This window comes from Panicum virgatum, chromosome 9N (assembly GCF_016808335.1).
Source record: "Panicum virgatum strain AP13 chromosome 9N, P.virgatum_v5, whole genome shotgun sequence".
Lineage (NCBI taxonomy): Eukaryota > Viridiplantae > Streptophyta > Magnoliopsida > Poales > Poaceae > Panicum > Panicum virgatum.
The window spans coordinates 78,618,450-78,634,019 of record NC_053153.1 but is presented as its reverse complement, the minus strand read 5'-3'; the positions used below and the strand labels follow the sequence as shown (position 1 = coordinate 78,634,019).

At 52.0% G+C, this 15,570-nt stretch overlaps 2 protein-coding genes and 2 pseudogenes across 2 annotated transcripts; 3 read left to right on the top strand and 1 right to left on the bottom strand.

Moving 5' to 3' along the window:
- Positions 1-3,107: 3,107 nt before the first annotated feature.
- LOC120693349 (expansin-A15-like) lies at positions 3,108-5,583 on the top strand. Its single transcript, XM_039976768.1, has 3 exons — positions 3,108-3,670; positions 4,753-4,886; positions 5,030-5,583. Exons 1-3 carry the CDS (start codon positions 3,344-3,346, stop codon positions 5,340-5,342), a joined length of 774 nt encoding a protein of 257 aa, XP_039832702.1. The 5' UTR covers positions 3,108-3,343; the 3' UTR covers positions 5,343-5,583.
- A 1,394-nt stretch (positions 5,584-6,977) lies between these two features.
- On the top strand, positions 6,978-8,148 carry LOC120693348 (expansin-A25-like). The gene is made up of 3 exons (XM_039976767.1): positions 6,978-7,175; positions 7,267-7,585; positions 7,703-8,148. The coding sequence occupies exons 1-3, from the start codon at positions 7,055-7,057 to the stop codon at positions 8,013-8,015; spliced, it is 753 nt and encodes a 250-aa protein (XP_039832701.1). The 5' UTR covers positions 6,978-7,054; the 3' UTR covers positions 8,016-8,148.
- A 1,205-nt stretch (positions 8,149-9,353) lies between these two features.
- LOC120687194 lies at positions 9,354-11,409 on the bottom strand (annotated as a pseudogene).
- A 2,595-nt stretch (positions 11,410-14,004) lies between these two features.
- Positions 14,005-15,530, top strand: LOC120691679 (annotated as a pseudogene).
- Positions 15,531-15,570: the final 40 nt, after the last annotated feature.

Genomic DNA, 15,570 nt, shown 5'->3' with positions numbered 1-15,570 from the left:
CCAGGCTCCGGCGCCACCCTCGGCGCCTCCGCCGCCACCCTCCACCGCCGCCAACGCCAACCGAACTCGCCGTCGCGCCGTCTAGCCGCCGCCGCGCAGCCTTCTTCTCGCCCCCGCCGCCGGCACCGCCCACCGGGGGTCCAGCCCTGGCCGGCCGGCGGAGCTCCCGCGCCGCCGCGCCCTTCGCCGGCCGAACCGCCTCCGCCGCCGCCGCCGCCTCCGAGCCCTCCTCTAGGTCCGGTGACTATGGAGCCCCCCACCCCCAACAACCCGGATCCATAAGCTCCGCCACCTCCCGCCACCACCCGGCCACTGGCGACCTCGCCGGTGGCCTCTCCGCCCACCTACCACCCGTTCCCGCCCCCTCCCCCACCCCCCTCCCCTCCTTGCTCGCTGGCTACACCGCCTCCTCCCCTGTCTGGAGGAAGAAGATGAACAGGGGAGGGGCTCGCGCGTGCTTCTGCAATGCCGCAGTCAAAAATCTCGCGCGCGATGAATAAATTTACCGCTGAATCTGTGTCCCGAGCCCTGGCTGGTTTTGGAGTTCAGATAAAAAGACTTTTTCTACATAACACATGTGTGGATACAAAGCCTGGATTTCTCTAGGCAGCCCAAATAAGCCCACGTTGACGAGTCCCGAGGCCGGGTATCGGATCCATCATCTGAAGTCTTGCGTCAAATTTTTGCCGCCTACTCGATTAAAACTGATTTGATTAGAAAAAATGAAACCCAAAATGTGTGAATTTGGTAGTTTGCCATCTTCTTCTATACATGATGACTCGTGTGACAACGCATTTGAGTGAGATTCTTCGCGTGGCCGGCCGTCCTCACGTGAGCTGCCGCCATGTTTACTTGCTGACCAACAATCTCCAGATTCCTCTCACCATCAATTAGATGGCCGCCGACCCCTCTAGCACCCATGTCAACTCTGTCGAGTAGATTGACAGTACGACGTCACTGTAAACAAGTCCAGCTGGTCATTCCCCTTGCTCGAGCTATACAATGGACATGCACATCGCCACAGTCATAGTGACCTCGTGCTGCCACTGGTGATATATCAGGACGGAATAGAAAGTCTAGAACGGGCGACGTCGCAGATCTAACATGTGTCGGTCCCTGGCAGAAGCTAACAGGGTGTTTAGTTGGTGAAAAAGTTTGGATTTGGTTACTGTAGCATGTTTCGTTGTTATCTGACAATTAATGTCCAATCATGAATTAATTAACATCATTAGATTCATCTCGTATGAATCAGTTAAATTGTGTAATTAGTAATTTTTTCAACTGCATTTAATGCTCCATGCATGTGTTTGGAAACTTGATTTGACAGCTACTGTGCAAAGAAAAGAAAATTGAGAACTAAACGCTGCTAAGAGCATCTCCAGCCCAAGCCCTTATTTGGGCCCCTACTCTATTTTTTAGGAGTCTAGCAAAAATTTCAACTCCAGCACAACCCCAAATTGACTCCTATTTTGGGTGGCCTCACAAACTACAGGGTCAAGCCCCTAGGAAAAGGAGGCCCCCGTCCTCCCTCCCATCCCATCGCCCCGACGCCTCCCGCCCCGCGCCACCGGAGCGCCGGCCGCCACCCCGTCGCCCTCGGCCGGCCTGGCACGCCTCCACCCCGCCGCCCTCGCCCCATCGGCTCCCCGCCCTACCCCGCCGGCGCGCCGGCCGCCACCCTGCACGCCTCCACCCCATCTCCTCCCTGCACCGCCGACCCTCGCCGGGAGTCGAGCGTGGCCGATGACCGAGCCGATCCCTCGAGCACCCGGATCGGCCTAGGAACCGGAGGGAGGGAAGATTCGCCGGGGATGGAGCCGTCGCGGCGGCTCCTGCTGTCGGACTACGATGGCGTGGTCGAGTCACCGCCGCACCCCCTTCAGCCACGCCGTTCCGGCGCCCGTGTTCCGCTACGACGCGCTACACGGGCAGAAGGAGGGGCTCGAGTGCGCCGTCTGCCTCGGCCGCTTCAAGCACACGGAGGCGCTCCGACTGCTGCCCAAGTGTCGGCACGGTGGCAGGCGTAGGAGTCGCCGGCCCAGCCGGACGTCTGGGCGCTGGCGATGACCGAGAAGGCCACGAGGCTGAGCACCGCCGTGGCTAGCCGCAGCGTCACGGACAGCGCCCATCCGCAAGGCGCACCGAAAGTCCTCCTCCGGGTAGTCGGGGCTGCTGCACTTGTCCCACCACACGCGCGACCGGTACTTGACCTAGAGCCGGCGCTGGTGGTGGCCGGCCTGCTGCTGCCCCACGGCCGCCGAGGAGGACGCCGCGGCCATCGAGTCCTCGGCCGCCATGACGGCGGCCGAGGCGGCGAGCCGTGAGCGCTTGGACCTAGCGGCGGCCTCGGTATCCACGGCGGCATTGAAGCTGCCCTCCATCTTGGCGTAGTAGCCCAAAATGGCCTGGGAGCGGGCGCCGGCGTTGGACTCGAGCAGCGCGAGCTCCCAGCCGGACGCGCCCGCGCGGTCCGCGGTCCGTGTGCTCCTCCGCCGTGGAGGCGCTTCCTCCTCCTGTTCCGGAGAGCGGCGCTGAGTTCGGGAGGTCGTCGACGTCCCCGACCGAGTCGCCGGAGTTCGAGTTCTGGATGGTGGGCAGGAACCCGTCTGCGTTCCCAGCCCCGGCACTGCTCACCGCCGACGAGCTCTTCTCTGGCGGCGGCGTGCTCCCGCTCCACAACCTCCAGGCGGCGGCCCCCGACGGCTACGACGCCCCTGAAGGCGACGCCGAGGACGCCGCCAAGAACGCGGACTCCGCGGCGCTCCCGCTGCCAGAAGGGAACCCGCGGAGGGGCCCGCGGGGCGGCAGGCGCGAGGCGCGACGTGCGAGGGTGCTACGGCGCGCGCACGGCCGGCCAGGATGCGGTGGACATGACGACGGCGGCGGGCGCGGCGCCGGCTGCAGCTGCACGAACGGACTCGACAGCGGAGGCGAGAATGATACCCTCTGTCGCTGACAGTGGGTCCCGCTAATTTGCGGGCCGGGATTTGAGAGTCTGGCTGGAGTTGGGTTCGAATTTGGACCCCTAGATCTTGCAGGCCGGATCCTTAATTGGAAAAATAGGGCCTCATTTTAAGAGCCCGAGCCCCGCTGGAGATGCTGCGATCGCGATATGCACTTATAGCTGAGCGAGTACATGTGTCGCTTACTCATACGTTCTGCTTGCCATGGCCTGAGCAGCAGAGTTCCAAGCTGACGCAAGCATGTAGTTGCCAAGCCAGCTTCTCTCCTCCTATTTAAGATCCGTACGAGCAGATGAGATCAGCTCCATTTCACTACACCAAGTGTAACTGCCGGCGTCGCTCATCGCTCTCCACATCCACTACTTGCCAAGTCCAAGTAGATGCACAGACCACCGAGCTTTCTTCTGTTTCTCGTCGCCGCCGCGGCGTCGCGGTTGGTGCCGGCGGCGGCGGGGGACGACGGCGGTTGGTCGAAGGGCACAGCGACGTTCTACGGCGGCGGCGACGCCTCCGGCACGATGGGCGGCGCGTGCGGGTACGGGAACCTGTACTGGTCCGGGTACGGGACGGACACGGCGGCGCTGAGCTCGCCGCTGTTCGACGACGGCGCGTCGTGCGGGCAGTGCTTCAAGGTCGCATGCGACGCCGGCGCGTCCCAGTGGTGCCTCGAGGGCAAATCGGTGACCGTCACGGCCACCAACCTGTGCCCGCCTGTCGGTACTCCAGGACTGGGTACTCCTTCTTGCTGTGTCTAGGCAAGGGCCTTGAAGTTGTCCTTGACTACGTCCAAACAGCCGGACCCCCGTGGTCCGAAGTACTGATCTCTCGGCGACGGTTCCGGACCTGCCTCACGACTGGGAAAGATCCGGGAACGACGCGTGTCCCGGAAGAGGCGGGCAGCCCGAACAGCCGGGGCTCCGGACCTCCCGAGGGGTCCGGACCCCCGCGGAAGTCCCGGACCCCTCATGGGTCCCGGACCCGGTAACCGGACCCCTCGCTAAGGGAAGAAGTCGACGCCCTGCCTCGGGGTGGTCCGGAGCCGACACGTGTTTACAAGCACGGACACGTGTGCAAGGCCGCTTGGTCTCCATACTAAGCCTCACCCACCACTGCATTTATTGTGGTAGGTGGACGCCCGCATTGATGCAGTAGAAGCCGAGGCGATTCTTTGACCAGGGGGCACTATTGATCGCGTATTACCAAGATAGTGGAGCCGCTGGCGCCGCCCACGCCGCGCCTGCCAAGTCTGCCATAACAGATGGATACGACGGCTCGACTTCACCCATTATGACGCCTACATAATAGCCTCCACAGGCTACGCCGCAAGCTACGCTCCCCCAACGGACACCTTGGTGACGGGACAAGAGAAGACCACTGTAGCGCTAGCAGGGCGGATCGGAGGAAAGATTCGTAACCACTGTAGCCATCTAAATACTCTGCGCAGTATGCTGCACAGTCACGTTGGGCCCACTTGTCGGGGCCCCCACGTCCTATGTATCCGCCCCCTTGGTCTATAAAAGGGGGCGCCCGCTAGAAGGAAAACTCAAGCTGGGTGAAAGCCAAGGCCCGGCAGAGGATAGACTCATACACAACAGAGATCAAAACTGCTCCCAGTGGACGTAGGGTATTATGCTCCGGCGGCCCGAACCACTCTAGATCGTGTGTTCTTGTGTGCCTATTCAGGGCTAGATCAGTCCAATCGCCTAGTACCTCCCCGAGCACTCTCTCACTGGAAATAGGCGGGTGCGTTCCGCCACCCGGCTGTGGGTACCCTAGAAATCCCACGACACCGCCCAACTACGCCGTCTCCGGCGACGAGGGCGGCTGGTGCAACCCTCCCCGCCGCCACTTCGACATGGCCCAGCCCGCCTGGCTCCAGATCGCGCAGTACAAGGGCGGCATCGTGCCGGTGCTCTACCAGAGGTACTCCGATCCAGTTTACAGATCATTACTGGAACAACTCTTAAAAATCCTGGACGGTTTGACCTAGATAATTAAGTCAATTGTTAGATCGTCGTAGTAAAAAGTTATTAATCTTGTGATGTGTGATGATGTGCCGCGCGTAGGACGCCGTGCGTGAAGCATGGAGGGGTGCGGTTCACGATGGCCGGGTCCAACTACTTCGTGCTGGTGCTCATCACCAACGTGGCCGGAACCGGATCGGTGAAGGCGGTGTGGGTGAAGGGGAGCAGCACGGACAGGATGCCCATGAGCAGGAACTGGGGCGCCAACTGGCAGTCGCTCTCGGGGCTCGCCGGCCAGGCGCTCACCTTCGGGGTCACCAACACCGACGGCAAGACCATCGTCATCCCCGACGTCGTGCCGGCATGGTGGAAGTTCGGGCAGTCCTTCACCTCCGGCGTCCAGTTCTCCGACTGATCGGTCGACGACCAACACAGCGGAGTTTCGAACGGAGGCTCCGGCTCCACCGGCCGGCCAGATGCCGATCTAACTATAGGTTTTCTGATTTCTGGTTGAAGAAGCACATCTGCACATGCCATCTTAATTACAAAGATTAATAATTGGACAGGGTCATATGGAGTGCTGGGTGTATGTGCTGTGATATACTGATGTGTATAGTTCTAGCCTGCTAGGCCATGCCGTTGAGACCCATTCATGATTCGTGGCAGGAGAAGACTGAAACAGTTTTCAGTCTTCTGTAGACTGTTGATATTTTCAGTCTTGTTGTAGTAATATTGTCCTGCTGTCCACACTGGACAGTTCAAATGACTCCATTATGATCATGCAGTTCAGCAGTTTCTGCTTCATGCTTTGAGTCCGGTGTGTTGGTTACATTAATGGGCTTCAATTTGGTTGCACACCGAATTAGGCTAAGCCCAAATTGCGGCAGGGTTCTACTAACAGTCTAACACTATCCTTGGGGCCTGGGGGCCAACCCATGTGATTTCAAGCCCAAGTTCCAAACTGAATGGAACCCATTTGATCGAAAAAACTGAACTGGACCGGGATTCAAGTTCAACAACCCTGCACTCAACTACTGATGACAGCCACTACCAAAACTTGAACTAATCAGCTAGAGAGAGGCAGGCAGGGAAGAAGGCGGACGATTTGTTTGTGTTGGGACGTTAGATCTCTCTCTCTCTCTCTCTCTCTCTCTCTCTCTCTCTCTCTCTCTCTCTCTCTCTCTCTCTTTGAGTACTCCATAAAAACCATTCAGAATGTGACAAGTTATTCAGACTTCATTCACCAAGAGCTGAATTGCTTTACGTGAAACGCCTGCAAGTGAAATCACTGCGTTAACAGGGCCCAAGCCATTTTAAAGATCGCTTTACTACAGTGGATGGAGAATGCTAGATTTTTAGTATGCGATAAATGGAACGCTTCAGCTCTGTGCAAGTTGGCAGACGAAGAATCCGAAGGAGTACTGCCGGTCGATAAACCGCTGACTCTTCTAGACCAGGTGGTGTGATTAAGCATCTATTGTACGCGTTGAGTCCGTCACCTCGCACTTGTTTATCCACCTCCACGCGCCGTAATCCATGTGCTGACACCGCTGGCCCTCATGGCCTCATGTGGCAGAATTCCCTCCCAACACAACGCTCAAGTCCTTCCTTCCGGAGATAAACGAGGACGGCAACACATTCCAAATCGTAGTTTATGTTCTAGTAAATTCATTCCAAAATGTAGCCTGTAGTGTCATAAACTAGTGCAGAGTTTGGTCACCAACTCAGCTCAACCCGGCAAGTACGGATAACTGAACATGCCGGGCGCAGGGAACGCAAATGATTTCGCATGCCATGCTTATCAGGAGAAACGCTGGAGTAAATCTTTAGCCCAGGAGTCAACCGATCAGCGTCCATGCGTCCATTTGCTTGCACGCATGTGAGCTTAGCTAGCATCCCTCCCCTGCAGGACTGGGATATCGATCATTCGGTAGCATGTTCCCTGCAATTCCCCTGCTCGGCCCTGAGCATAATTCTCGTTGCCTCTCATCCTATATAAGCCACGCCACGATCACTGCAGATCCGTCAGAAGCTGTTAGGCATTCAGAGAGCTAGCTCCTGGTTTACTGAAACCGACGATCGAGCCCAGGTCTCCTGCGGTGGTGTTGTCTACCGATCAGAGCAGGGATGGGCAGAGTCCTCGTCGCATTGCTCGTCGTCCTAGCGGCGACGTTCTTCGCGCCGGCGAAGGGCTGGAACTACGGGACGGCGACGTTCTACGGCGGGCCCGACGCCTCCGGCACAATGGGTAAGTTAATGAAAACAACTCCAAATTTTGACGATGGATCGGAGCTAACACACACAATGCCGTGCCGTGCCGCGTGATACGACCGATGCAGGTGGCGCGTGCGGGTACGGGAACCTGTACCAGGCGGGGTACGGGACGAACACGGCGGCGCTGAGCACGGTGCTGTTCAACGACGGCGCGGCGTGCGGGCAGTGCTACCTGATCATGTGCGACAGCAACGCGTCGCCGTGGTGCAAGGGCGGCGCCGCGGTGACCATCACGGCCACCAACTTCTGCCCGCCCAACTGGGCGCAGCCCAGCGACCGCGGCGGCTGGTGCAACCCGCCGCGGCCCCACTTCGACATGGCGCAGCCCGCCTGGGAGCGCATCGGCGTCTACAAGGCCGGCATCATCCCCGTCCTCTACCAGCAGTAAGTCATCTCGTCACGTCGACCACGCCGCGTTTTCTTCGGTTCTCCGGCGAGCCGGCCGGCGGCGATGAGCTGATGATCGATCGGCCATGGTGGTGGTGGTGTGTTGCTATGCAGGGTGACGTGCTGGAGGCAGGGAGGGATCCGGATCACCATCGGAGGGTCCACGTTCTTCCAGCTGGTGAACTTCGCGAACGTGGGCGGGAGCGGCTCGATCCGGTCCGTGTCGGTGAAGGGGACCAAGACGGGGTGGATCGCGCTGAACCGCAACTGGGGCGCCAACTGGCAGTGCAACTCGGCGCTCGCCGGCCAGGAGCTCTCCTTCACCGTCACCTCCACCGGCGGCCAGACGCTCAACCTCAACAACGTCGTGCCGGCGTGGTGGCCGTTCGGCATGGCCTTCGTCACCAACTACAACTTCTACTACTGATCGATAGCTAGCGAGAGTGGGGCCAGGCGCAGGGGTGCTTTGGGTTTTATGGAAGGCGTCGATTTGTTCGTTATTTTTTCCTTGGGGGGCTACTCTGTACATGTACATCTTGTCGTGAGAAAAGAAATATATAATATAATGATCATTTCAGTAAACTGGTTGGAAAACACACAAGCCCAACAGGCCGAGGCCCAAGCAGAACCCAACATCACTCCTTCACACCACGCTTCAAAGAGGATTGTTGTTTTCATTCACTGATGCACAACCATATAAAACCTCGGCATCCGCCCAAAAAAAAAACGGCAGCTTCCGTTCAGTACAGGAAAGGGTAGCTTGTCAAGAACAGAGCGACCTCATTTACATCACGGAGCTCAAATTGTCAAGCGTCTCTTGCAGTTTTCCAAAGCCAGAGCACCTCGACATGAGAAACATAGAGGCTCTACAGAATTCAGAGAGGAAATCATGACCTTGGTATCTGAAATTGTCGAGCATGTACCAGTGTATTTCAATATTAACTGCATCTGCATGTCAGGGCTCAGACAGAGGTTCTCATCATCTGGATGATATAATCAATGATAGTGCTGTTTTATTATCAATCAGTAGATAAACAAAAAAAGAAGAAGATGCATAGCACAAACAGATGTCGATTTGTTGAAAAAGATCGTCCAAAGTCCAAACTAAGATATGCAGTTTGGCATTTTCCTTATAACTAGGCGTATAGCCCGCACATTTGCGCGGTTAGTATTGAAAATTCAAAAATTTGAATGTCGTTGTATCCTTACTTAAAGATTATATTATTTTTTACTATACATCACTATGTTCATTATCATAAATTATGTCTATTGTTGGTTAAAACAATTCAAATATGATGTACCTATAATAACAATTTGATTTGTTGAGCTTTAATAATATTATGCATATAATTATTTTTATTTTATTTTATTTTGATGGAAAAATTGTTGTTAGCTTTAGTTTTTATTAATAGTATATATTTGTAACTGATACATAGCAAAATGGTATTTTATATTTAATTTTTCATAATGGCATTGGTGGGTAATTTTTAATTAGACATAAGGGTATTTTAGGCTAATTTTATCATAATGGCAGTGGTGGGTAATTTTTATTTTTCTATTTTTCTCCGATTAACGTGGGAATTTCTAGGCTTTGAGAGCGAACGTGGAGGCTCCGTTTGTTGGCCAAATAAAAAGATAATAGATGGGCCTGATTCGAGTTTCATAGATAACGACATAAGTTTGTAAACAAACAACCATCATACCATTTTCTGTGAGGAACTCACGCACAACTATTCATAAAATGTGTAACACTGCAAAGATCAAGTAGATGAACTTTTTTTTTTGACAATTAGATGAATTCATATAGCCACCATGCAACTTCCTGAGGACAGAAGCTCCACAGCACTTTTTGCTACCCATACTACATTTTTCACTACCTGTAGACAAGCGGGCAGGCCTCATATTTAAAAAATCTTGAAGCGTGCACCCACAACCGTAAAAAGGAACAACCTATACACAAAAAAACAATCAAGAACTGCACAGAACTAAAGCATGTGATCGTCATCACATATCATCTTCCCGTTGGGACCAAGGTCCTGTCCTCAGGCCCCTGCCTGACCAACGGCTTTATTGGTGTTGGACGCTCAGGAGTGATGCCCTCCGCTGCATCTCCCATGCTCGGAGCCAGTTCTGGCTCCATGGTGTAGGTGAACTGCAGATCCTTGTTTGCAGCCAAGGCAAACAATTCCGGTTCTTCTAGCCCCTTAGTTGGGCCAATGCTACATCTGTCGGGTTTGTGCTTCGCAAGTGCGTCCTTGAACTTCTTAATCTGCATACAAGATTCCCCACTCCCATAAGCAAACATCAATTGCTAACAACTGATGTAAAATATTGGACATTATTTGTTCTGAAATGGAATAAAGTAGACAATCTAAATGCCAGTGGAAACCTGAACTGCAATCAGAAACAGGTACCAGATCCCTCATTGTCATTGTTTTTAATTATGTTCACAAAAATAATATTTCTAAGATCAAGAATGTTGCATGGATCCAAAGGAGCAAGTTTAAGAGCTTTCATTGGCTATAAGATTTGAAAGTACTACAACAAGTGCACAACTGAGATAAATAAATCTAACATTGGGTTGCACAACTGAAAAAATTCCCAATTCCTTTGTTTGGCAATGAAGAGACTAGCAATAGTAATTATTATATATTGCCAAATGTACACTACTTCGTATAGTTTTTAGTTCCTTGGCCACATCCAAAAGAGCTGGAGCAGGTCTTTCTTTCACATGTTTTCAGCTTTCACAACAATTTGAACAAGGAACACAGATGACTTAAGCCAGAACAAACGATCAGATCTTACAGTTGCATTGGTACAGCTGAAGCTGCAGAGCCGGCCCTCAGCTCCCCTGTAGAATCTGAAGAAAGGGAACACATGAACATGAAGGCTGTGGCACATAGATTTGTGCTCCTCGAAGTTCACCTGCAGGAACTGCACATCCGGGTTCCGCTCCGCAAACTGACAAACCTGCGCAACGAAATGTAATATACCTCTTAGAAAAGCACGATTGAATTCACATGACAAGCAGCATGCAACATTGAAGTATACTGCTTCGTAATATTACCTTGGGGTGGAGGGCATGGCAGCCGGCGCAGCCAGGTGAGAAGAAGTCGACGATGACGAGCCTCTCGCCGGCATTGGTCAAGGATTCAACGAGGTCTCGCGCGGTCTGGATAGCCCGCATGTTGGTCTGCAGTCCCTTCTCCCACCACTTCATGGTTTTCCGAAATGAAAGGTTCATCTGCTCCAGCGAACAAGCAACAATGTCAGAACAGCACATACAAACGGGGAAAAAAATAAAAAAAGTTTTGCAGGTTCCGGATAAATTAGGGTAAGATCGAAACTAATCATGGTGAATGTGGATATTTATCGCTCCCGGATTGGCAGCATTACTGCATTAGCAATTTGATCACGCTAAAACGATACTATCCCGAAATTAAAAAAAATCACATTGAAATCGATATAATTACTCAGGACACGGGTAACTCGAGTAACCTGCACCGGCGATGCAACGAGATTCCTGGATCTCCTGGGTCCAACCGCCATCCTCCCGCCGAGGAACGGGCTCTTCCTCCAGGACCGGGACCAGGATCCTCCGAGTCGCACCGACACGGCGCCCCGGCGCCGGCCGAAGGACCCCGCGCCCCGGTTGCCGCCCGGCGACCCCACGCTCACCTTCGCCAGCGCCTGCGCCGCCGCCATGGCTCTCTACCGCCCTCAAGGATCACCGAGCTCGAGAGAGCACTGCGTGAAAAGAGGAAGAGGAGAATCGAAGGGGGATTCGTGAAAGCGGCGACGGGAAGTAATGGCACCTAGCACCTTTAAAAGAGGAGAGAAATAATGATACCCTTTTCAAATCGTGGATATGGATAAAAGGGAAGAAAGTAAAAAACCACCGACCAGAACTACTTATAGCCGTCCGATGTGTTAGCTGCTTAGTCGATGCTTGCCACGTGGGTAGCGACCTGCGGTAATTCTCTCGTTGCTGGCGGTAAGTATTTCCAGAATGGATAAAACCTGGATAAGCACAAAAAGGGTACATGGGGCTCACAAGGCCGTCGCAGCGGGAGCTAGATTGCCACGTGCCGGAGGAGCGTGGGGCCCGGTCGACAGCGAAGTGTAGCACTCTGACAGGTGGGCCCAAAGCAAAACCTGTTAATTCTCTACTATGTTCTTATGAAACCATTAGACTAGTTCTTATGCAGCTCATAACACCTGTTAATGTTCTACTATGTCAATCTTTAACTTTTGAATTAGAGGCTAACACATGTGGATTGCGTAACAGTTTATGTTGCAACAAAGCAAAACGAAATAGTAAGTACAGTGCTCCAGCACGAACCATGCAAAAGTCTAAATATGCAGATCAGTAGGCGGCACAAACGGTGCTCTCTCATTTTCAGCTGTAAACAATCTTCATTCTTGGCCTCTGTTTTTTTATGATTTTAATTTTGATGAGAAACCTCTATGTTTAGAACTACGGTGCTATACGTATGGCGTTTTTGTTTCCTTTTTTTTCCATCAAGTTAACTAGGCCTCTAGTATCTATAGTAAATCTAATGGATAGAGCTGATATTCTGTGGTGAGTTTCAGCTCTTACTAACTGAGACCCTATTATTAGTGACCAGTTTCTCGGATAAAATGGATCATATATGCGGTGAACGATTGAATGCAGCCGCAGTCTAATGATCATACACTAGTAGCTCGCTATTGATAGCAACCAAACCAAGTCCAAGGCGTGGATGATATGAGTCGGCTATTTTAAGAGCTAACTGGTGACTAAGAAGCATGCTAAAGCAACCAAGCTAATAAAGGAAGATCTTCTGATCTTGAGGTCTTCTTCCATTATCTTTCAGATATACTCAAAAGAATATATCACTATTCGAAAGCTGAACATGAATACAAAAGAATAATTTATTTTATATACTCCCTCTATCCTGAAATATAAGTCATTTCAACATTCCTGGAGAGTCAAAGTTTTTCAAGTTTGACCAAATTTTTAGAGAGAATCATAAAAATTTATGGCACCAAACAAATATATTATAAAAATATATTTAATAGAGAATCTAATGGTACATATTTGATATAATAAATGTTATTACTTCATTGTATAAATTTGGTAAAACTTGAAAAACTTTAACTCTCCAAGAATGTTGGAACATCTTATATTTCAAGACGGAGGGAGTATGTAGTCAGGTCTGATGGAGAATTAAACTGCTGGAGTCGTATCCCGAAAAACGAAATGCAATAACCGGCCATGGAATGGAACATCAGCAGCACATTCAGAAAATGGAACATCAGTGGTGCCTTATCTTTGCACCTGTTTAGAACAAATCAGTGCTTCAACTAGCTCGTTGATACAGTAAAAAATCTCAGCTTTCCTTTCGTCTGCTATTAACGCGATGGGTTTCCAATCCAAAGTTTTCAGAGCACGCGACTGGACCACTGAAAATCTGGCCTGTATTTGCATCGTATGATGTCTGAATTTCAGACTTCCTATCTTGTTCATTGCAAAGTCATTTGTTTTTCTTCCGTTATAGTTATAGATTGCACAAACCAATTCGTTTGTTCAGTTACAAAAATAGCTGGACCTGGATAGTGCCTTGCCTCTACATTTGGATACTCTGCATCTGATGAGGAGTTCGAACTTGTAGCCGTTGCATGATTGATGATTGCCATTGAACCAACGTTACCTGCTTCAGTTGAACTTGAAACCAGTACGAGCTGAGTACTGCTCCATGGTTATGATTAGCTTATGATTGAGGTTATAGAATCCAGGACGAACAAAACGGTCACAGAATCAAGGAAGCAACAACCAAGGAATTGACAATTATTGTCTTGTCAGTGTTATCCAGTATTGCAGTCAGTAGCAGAGGATGCTATGTGCTGATTAGACCACTACAATGAGCCCAGTCCTGTTCATCTTCTTTCATGGATCTGTGTTAATCCAGAATATGGACAGCATCACATCGTAATTTGATTCGTTTGTGAAGTAAATCCTACCATTTCTGATTTGTAAGAAGGCAGGACTCGCTGAAATTCAAACTATAATTCGGGAATACAGAGCTAGAAGTGGTGAATCTTCAGTCCTCAGCTCACAAAAAAGATAATAAGCACAGCAGAAGTGGTGTAGCCGTTGTGGTTCTAAACTTTCTATAGGTAGTTGGTTGACATGCGGATCTGATAATAAGAGGATATGTACTGTTTGACTTTTTTTTTGATGTTTAATCCGTCCAAATAAAGAATATCAAGATTCGGTTAACCAGCTGTTGGAGCGATGCTAGCCGTCTCTACAAGTTGTTCAAATAAAAATTTTACGATCGGAATGTAGGTCGCCGGGAACCAAAAAAAAAAACAACTGAGCGGCTGCATATGTTCTGGTGTGGAAGACTGGAAGCTGTCGCATCTTTCCCTTTTCTAATGCTGCTGAAATCTCATCGAATGGCGTATGCGGAACGATGCCACTGAAGATACTAGTGCTCTACCCAAGAAGAATGTTTTCAGAAGCAAGATACGGATTTACTAATAAATGTTGAACTGTATGTAAACTTCAAAATCAAAACAGCTGCTGCGTCGTAGTCGTGGATCATTGACAATGCGCAAGTCAATCTCTGGTCGTTGCAGCCATTTGCATGCGATCGTTAGAACACAACAGAGTGATGTTGGCAACTGACAACCATTCCTTAGAATCCAATCCATGGACAGCCCGGTCTCCTATTTAAGCATCACCATTGCCGCAGACATTCCTCACCTCGAAATCCATCCACTCGCTACGGTGAGTGGTCGCAGCACATCTCTACACCTGCCTCTGTCCAGTCCAGCTGCTGTACTATCGTCTATCGATAGAGGATCGCCTTTTCTGAAGAAGATGGGGAGGCGTTTCCTGCACCACCTGCTGCTCGCCGTTCTTGCGCTCTGCTCATTTGCACCGGCGAGGTCGGACGAGTGGCTCCCGGCCACCGCCACGTTCTACGGCGGCGCCGACGGCTCCAACACAATGGGTAAGCTTACAATCTCAGTATTGTCTGAACTTGTGCTCGGCACGGCGTGAACGCAGACACAACGTGACGTGTATGCACCGTGTGCACAGGCGGCGCGTGCGGGTACGGCAACCTGTACGACCAGGGCTACGGCATCAACAACGCGGCTCTGAGCACGGCGCTGTTCAACGACGGCACGTCGTGCGGGCAGTGCTACGTGATCATCTGCGACACCAGCAAGTCCGGGTGGTGCCGGCCCGGCAAGTGGGTCACCGTCTCCGCCACCAACTTCTGCCCGCCCAACTGGTCGCTCCCCGGCGGCGGCTGGTGCGGCCCGCCCCGCCCCCACTTCGACATGTCCCAGCCCGCCTGGGAGAACATCGGCATCTACAGCGCCGGCATCATCCCCGTCCTCTACCAACGGTAACATTATAAGCAAGTCAAGCTCGATCGATCACACACCCATTGCAACAAGCTGCTGGTCGTCATCAGCAACTGATCCTTGGAGTTACGTTGGATGCGTGCAGGGTCAAGTGCTGGAGGGACGGCGGCGTGCGGTTCACCATCGCCGGCTTCAACTACTTCGAGCTGGTGCTGGTGACCAACGTGGCCGGGAGTGGCTCCATCCAGAGCATGGCGGTGAAGGGCACCAGCACGGATTGGATCCAGATGTCCAGGAACTGGGCGCCAACTGGCAGTGCCTCGCCGCGCTCGCCGGCCAGGGGCTCAGCTTCGCGCTCACCTCCACCGGCGGCCAGAAGATCGTCTTCCAGGACGTCGTGCCGGCGTGGTGGCAGTTCGGCCAGACCTTCACCACCTACCAGAATTTCGACTACTAAACTCCCCAACAAAACGTCAGGCCCATCCACAAGCGCGCGCCGCTTTCTGATCATTTGTTTTTTCCTTGCTAAAATCCGTTCTTTTATATTTATTATTGATTATTTATACGCCAACTGATGTTTGTAAATTGGATAACTTCTTCTCATGCCATTGTAATTTTGC

Coding starts and splice junctions, on each gene's coding strand:
- LOC120693349 (XM_039976768.1), top strand. CDS start 3,344: ATGCACAGACCACCGAGCTTTCTTCTGTTTCTCGTCGCCGCCGCGGCG. Junction 3,671..4,752: donor TCACGGCCACCAACCTGTGC/CCGCCTGTCGGT, acceptor AATCCCACGACA/CCGCCCAACTACGCCGTCTC. Junction 4,887..5,029: donor GTGCCGGTGCTCTACCAGAG/GTACTCCGATCC, acceptor TGCCGCGCGTAG/GACGCCGTGCGTGAAGCATG.
- LOC120693348 (XM_039976767.1), top strand. CDS start 7,055: ATGGGCAGAGTCCTCGTCGCATTGCTCGTCGTCCTAGCGGCGACGTTC. Junction 7,176..7,266: donor CGACGCCTCCGGCACAATGG/GTAAGTTAATGA, acceptor CGACCGATGCAG/GTGGCGCGTGCGGGTACGGG. Junction 7,586..7,702: donor ATCCCCGTCCTCTACCAGCA/GTAAGTCATCTC, acceptor GTTGCTATGCAG/GGTGACGTGCTGGAGGCAGG.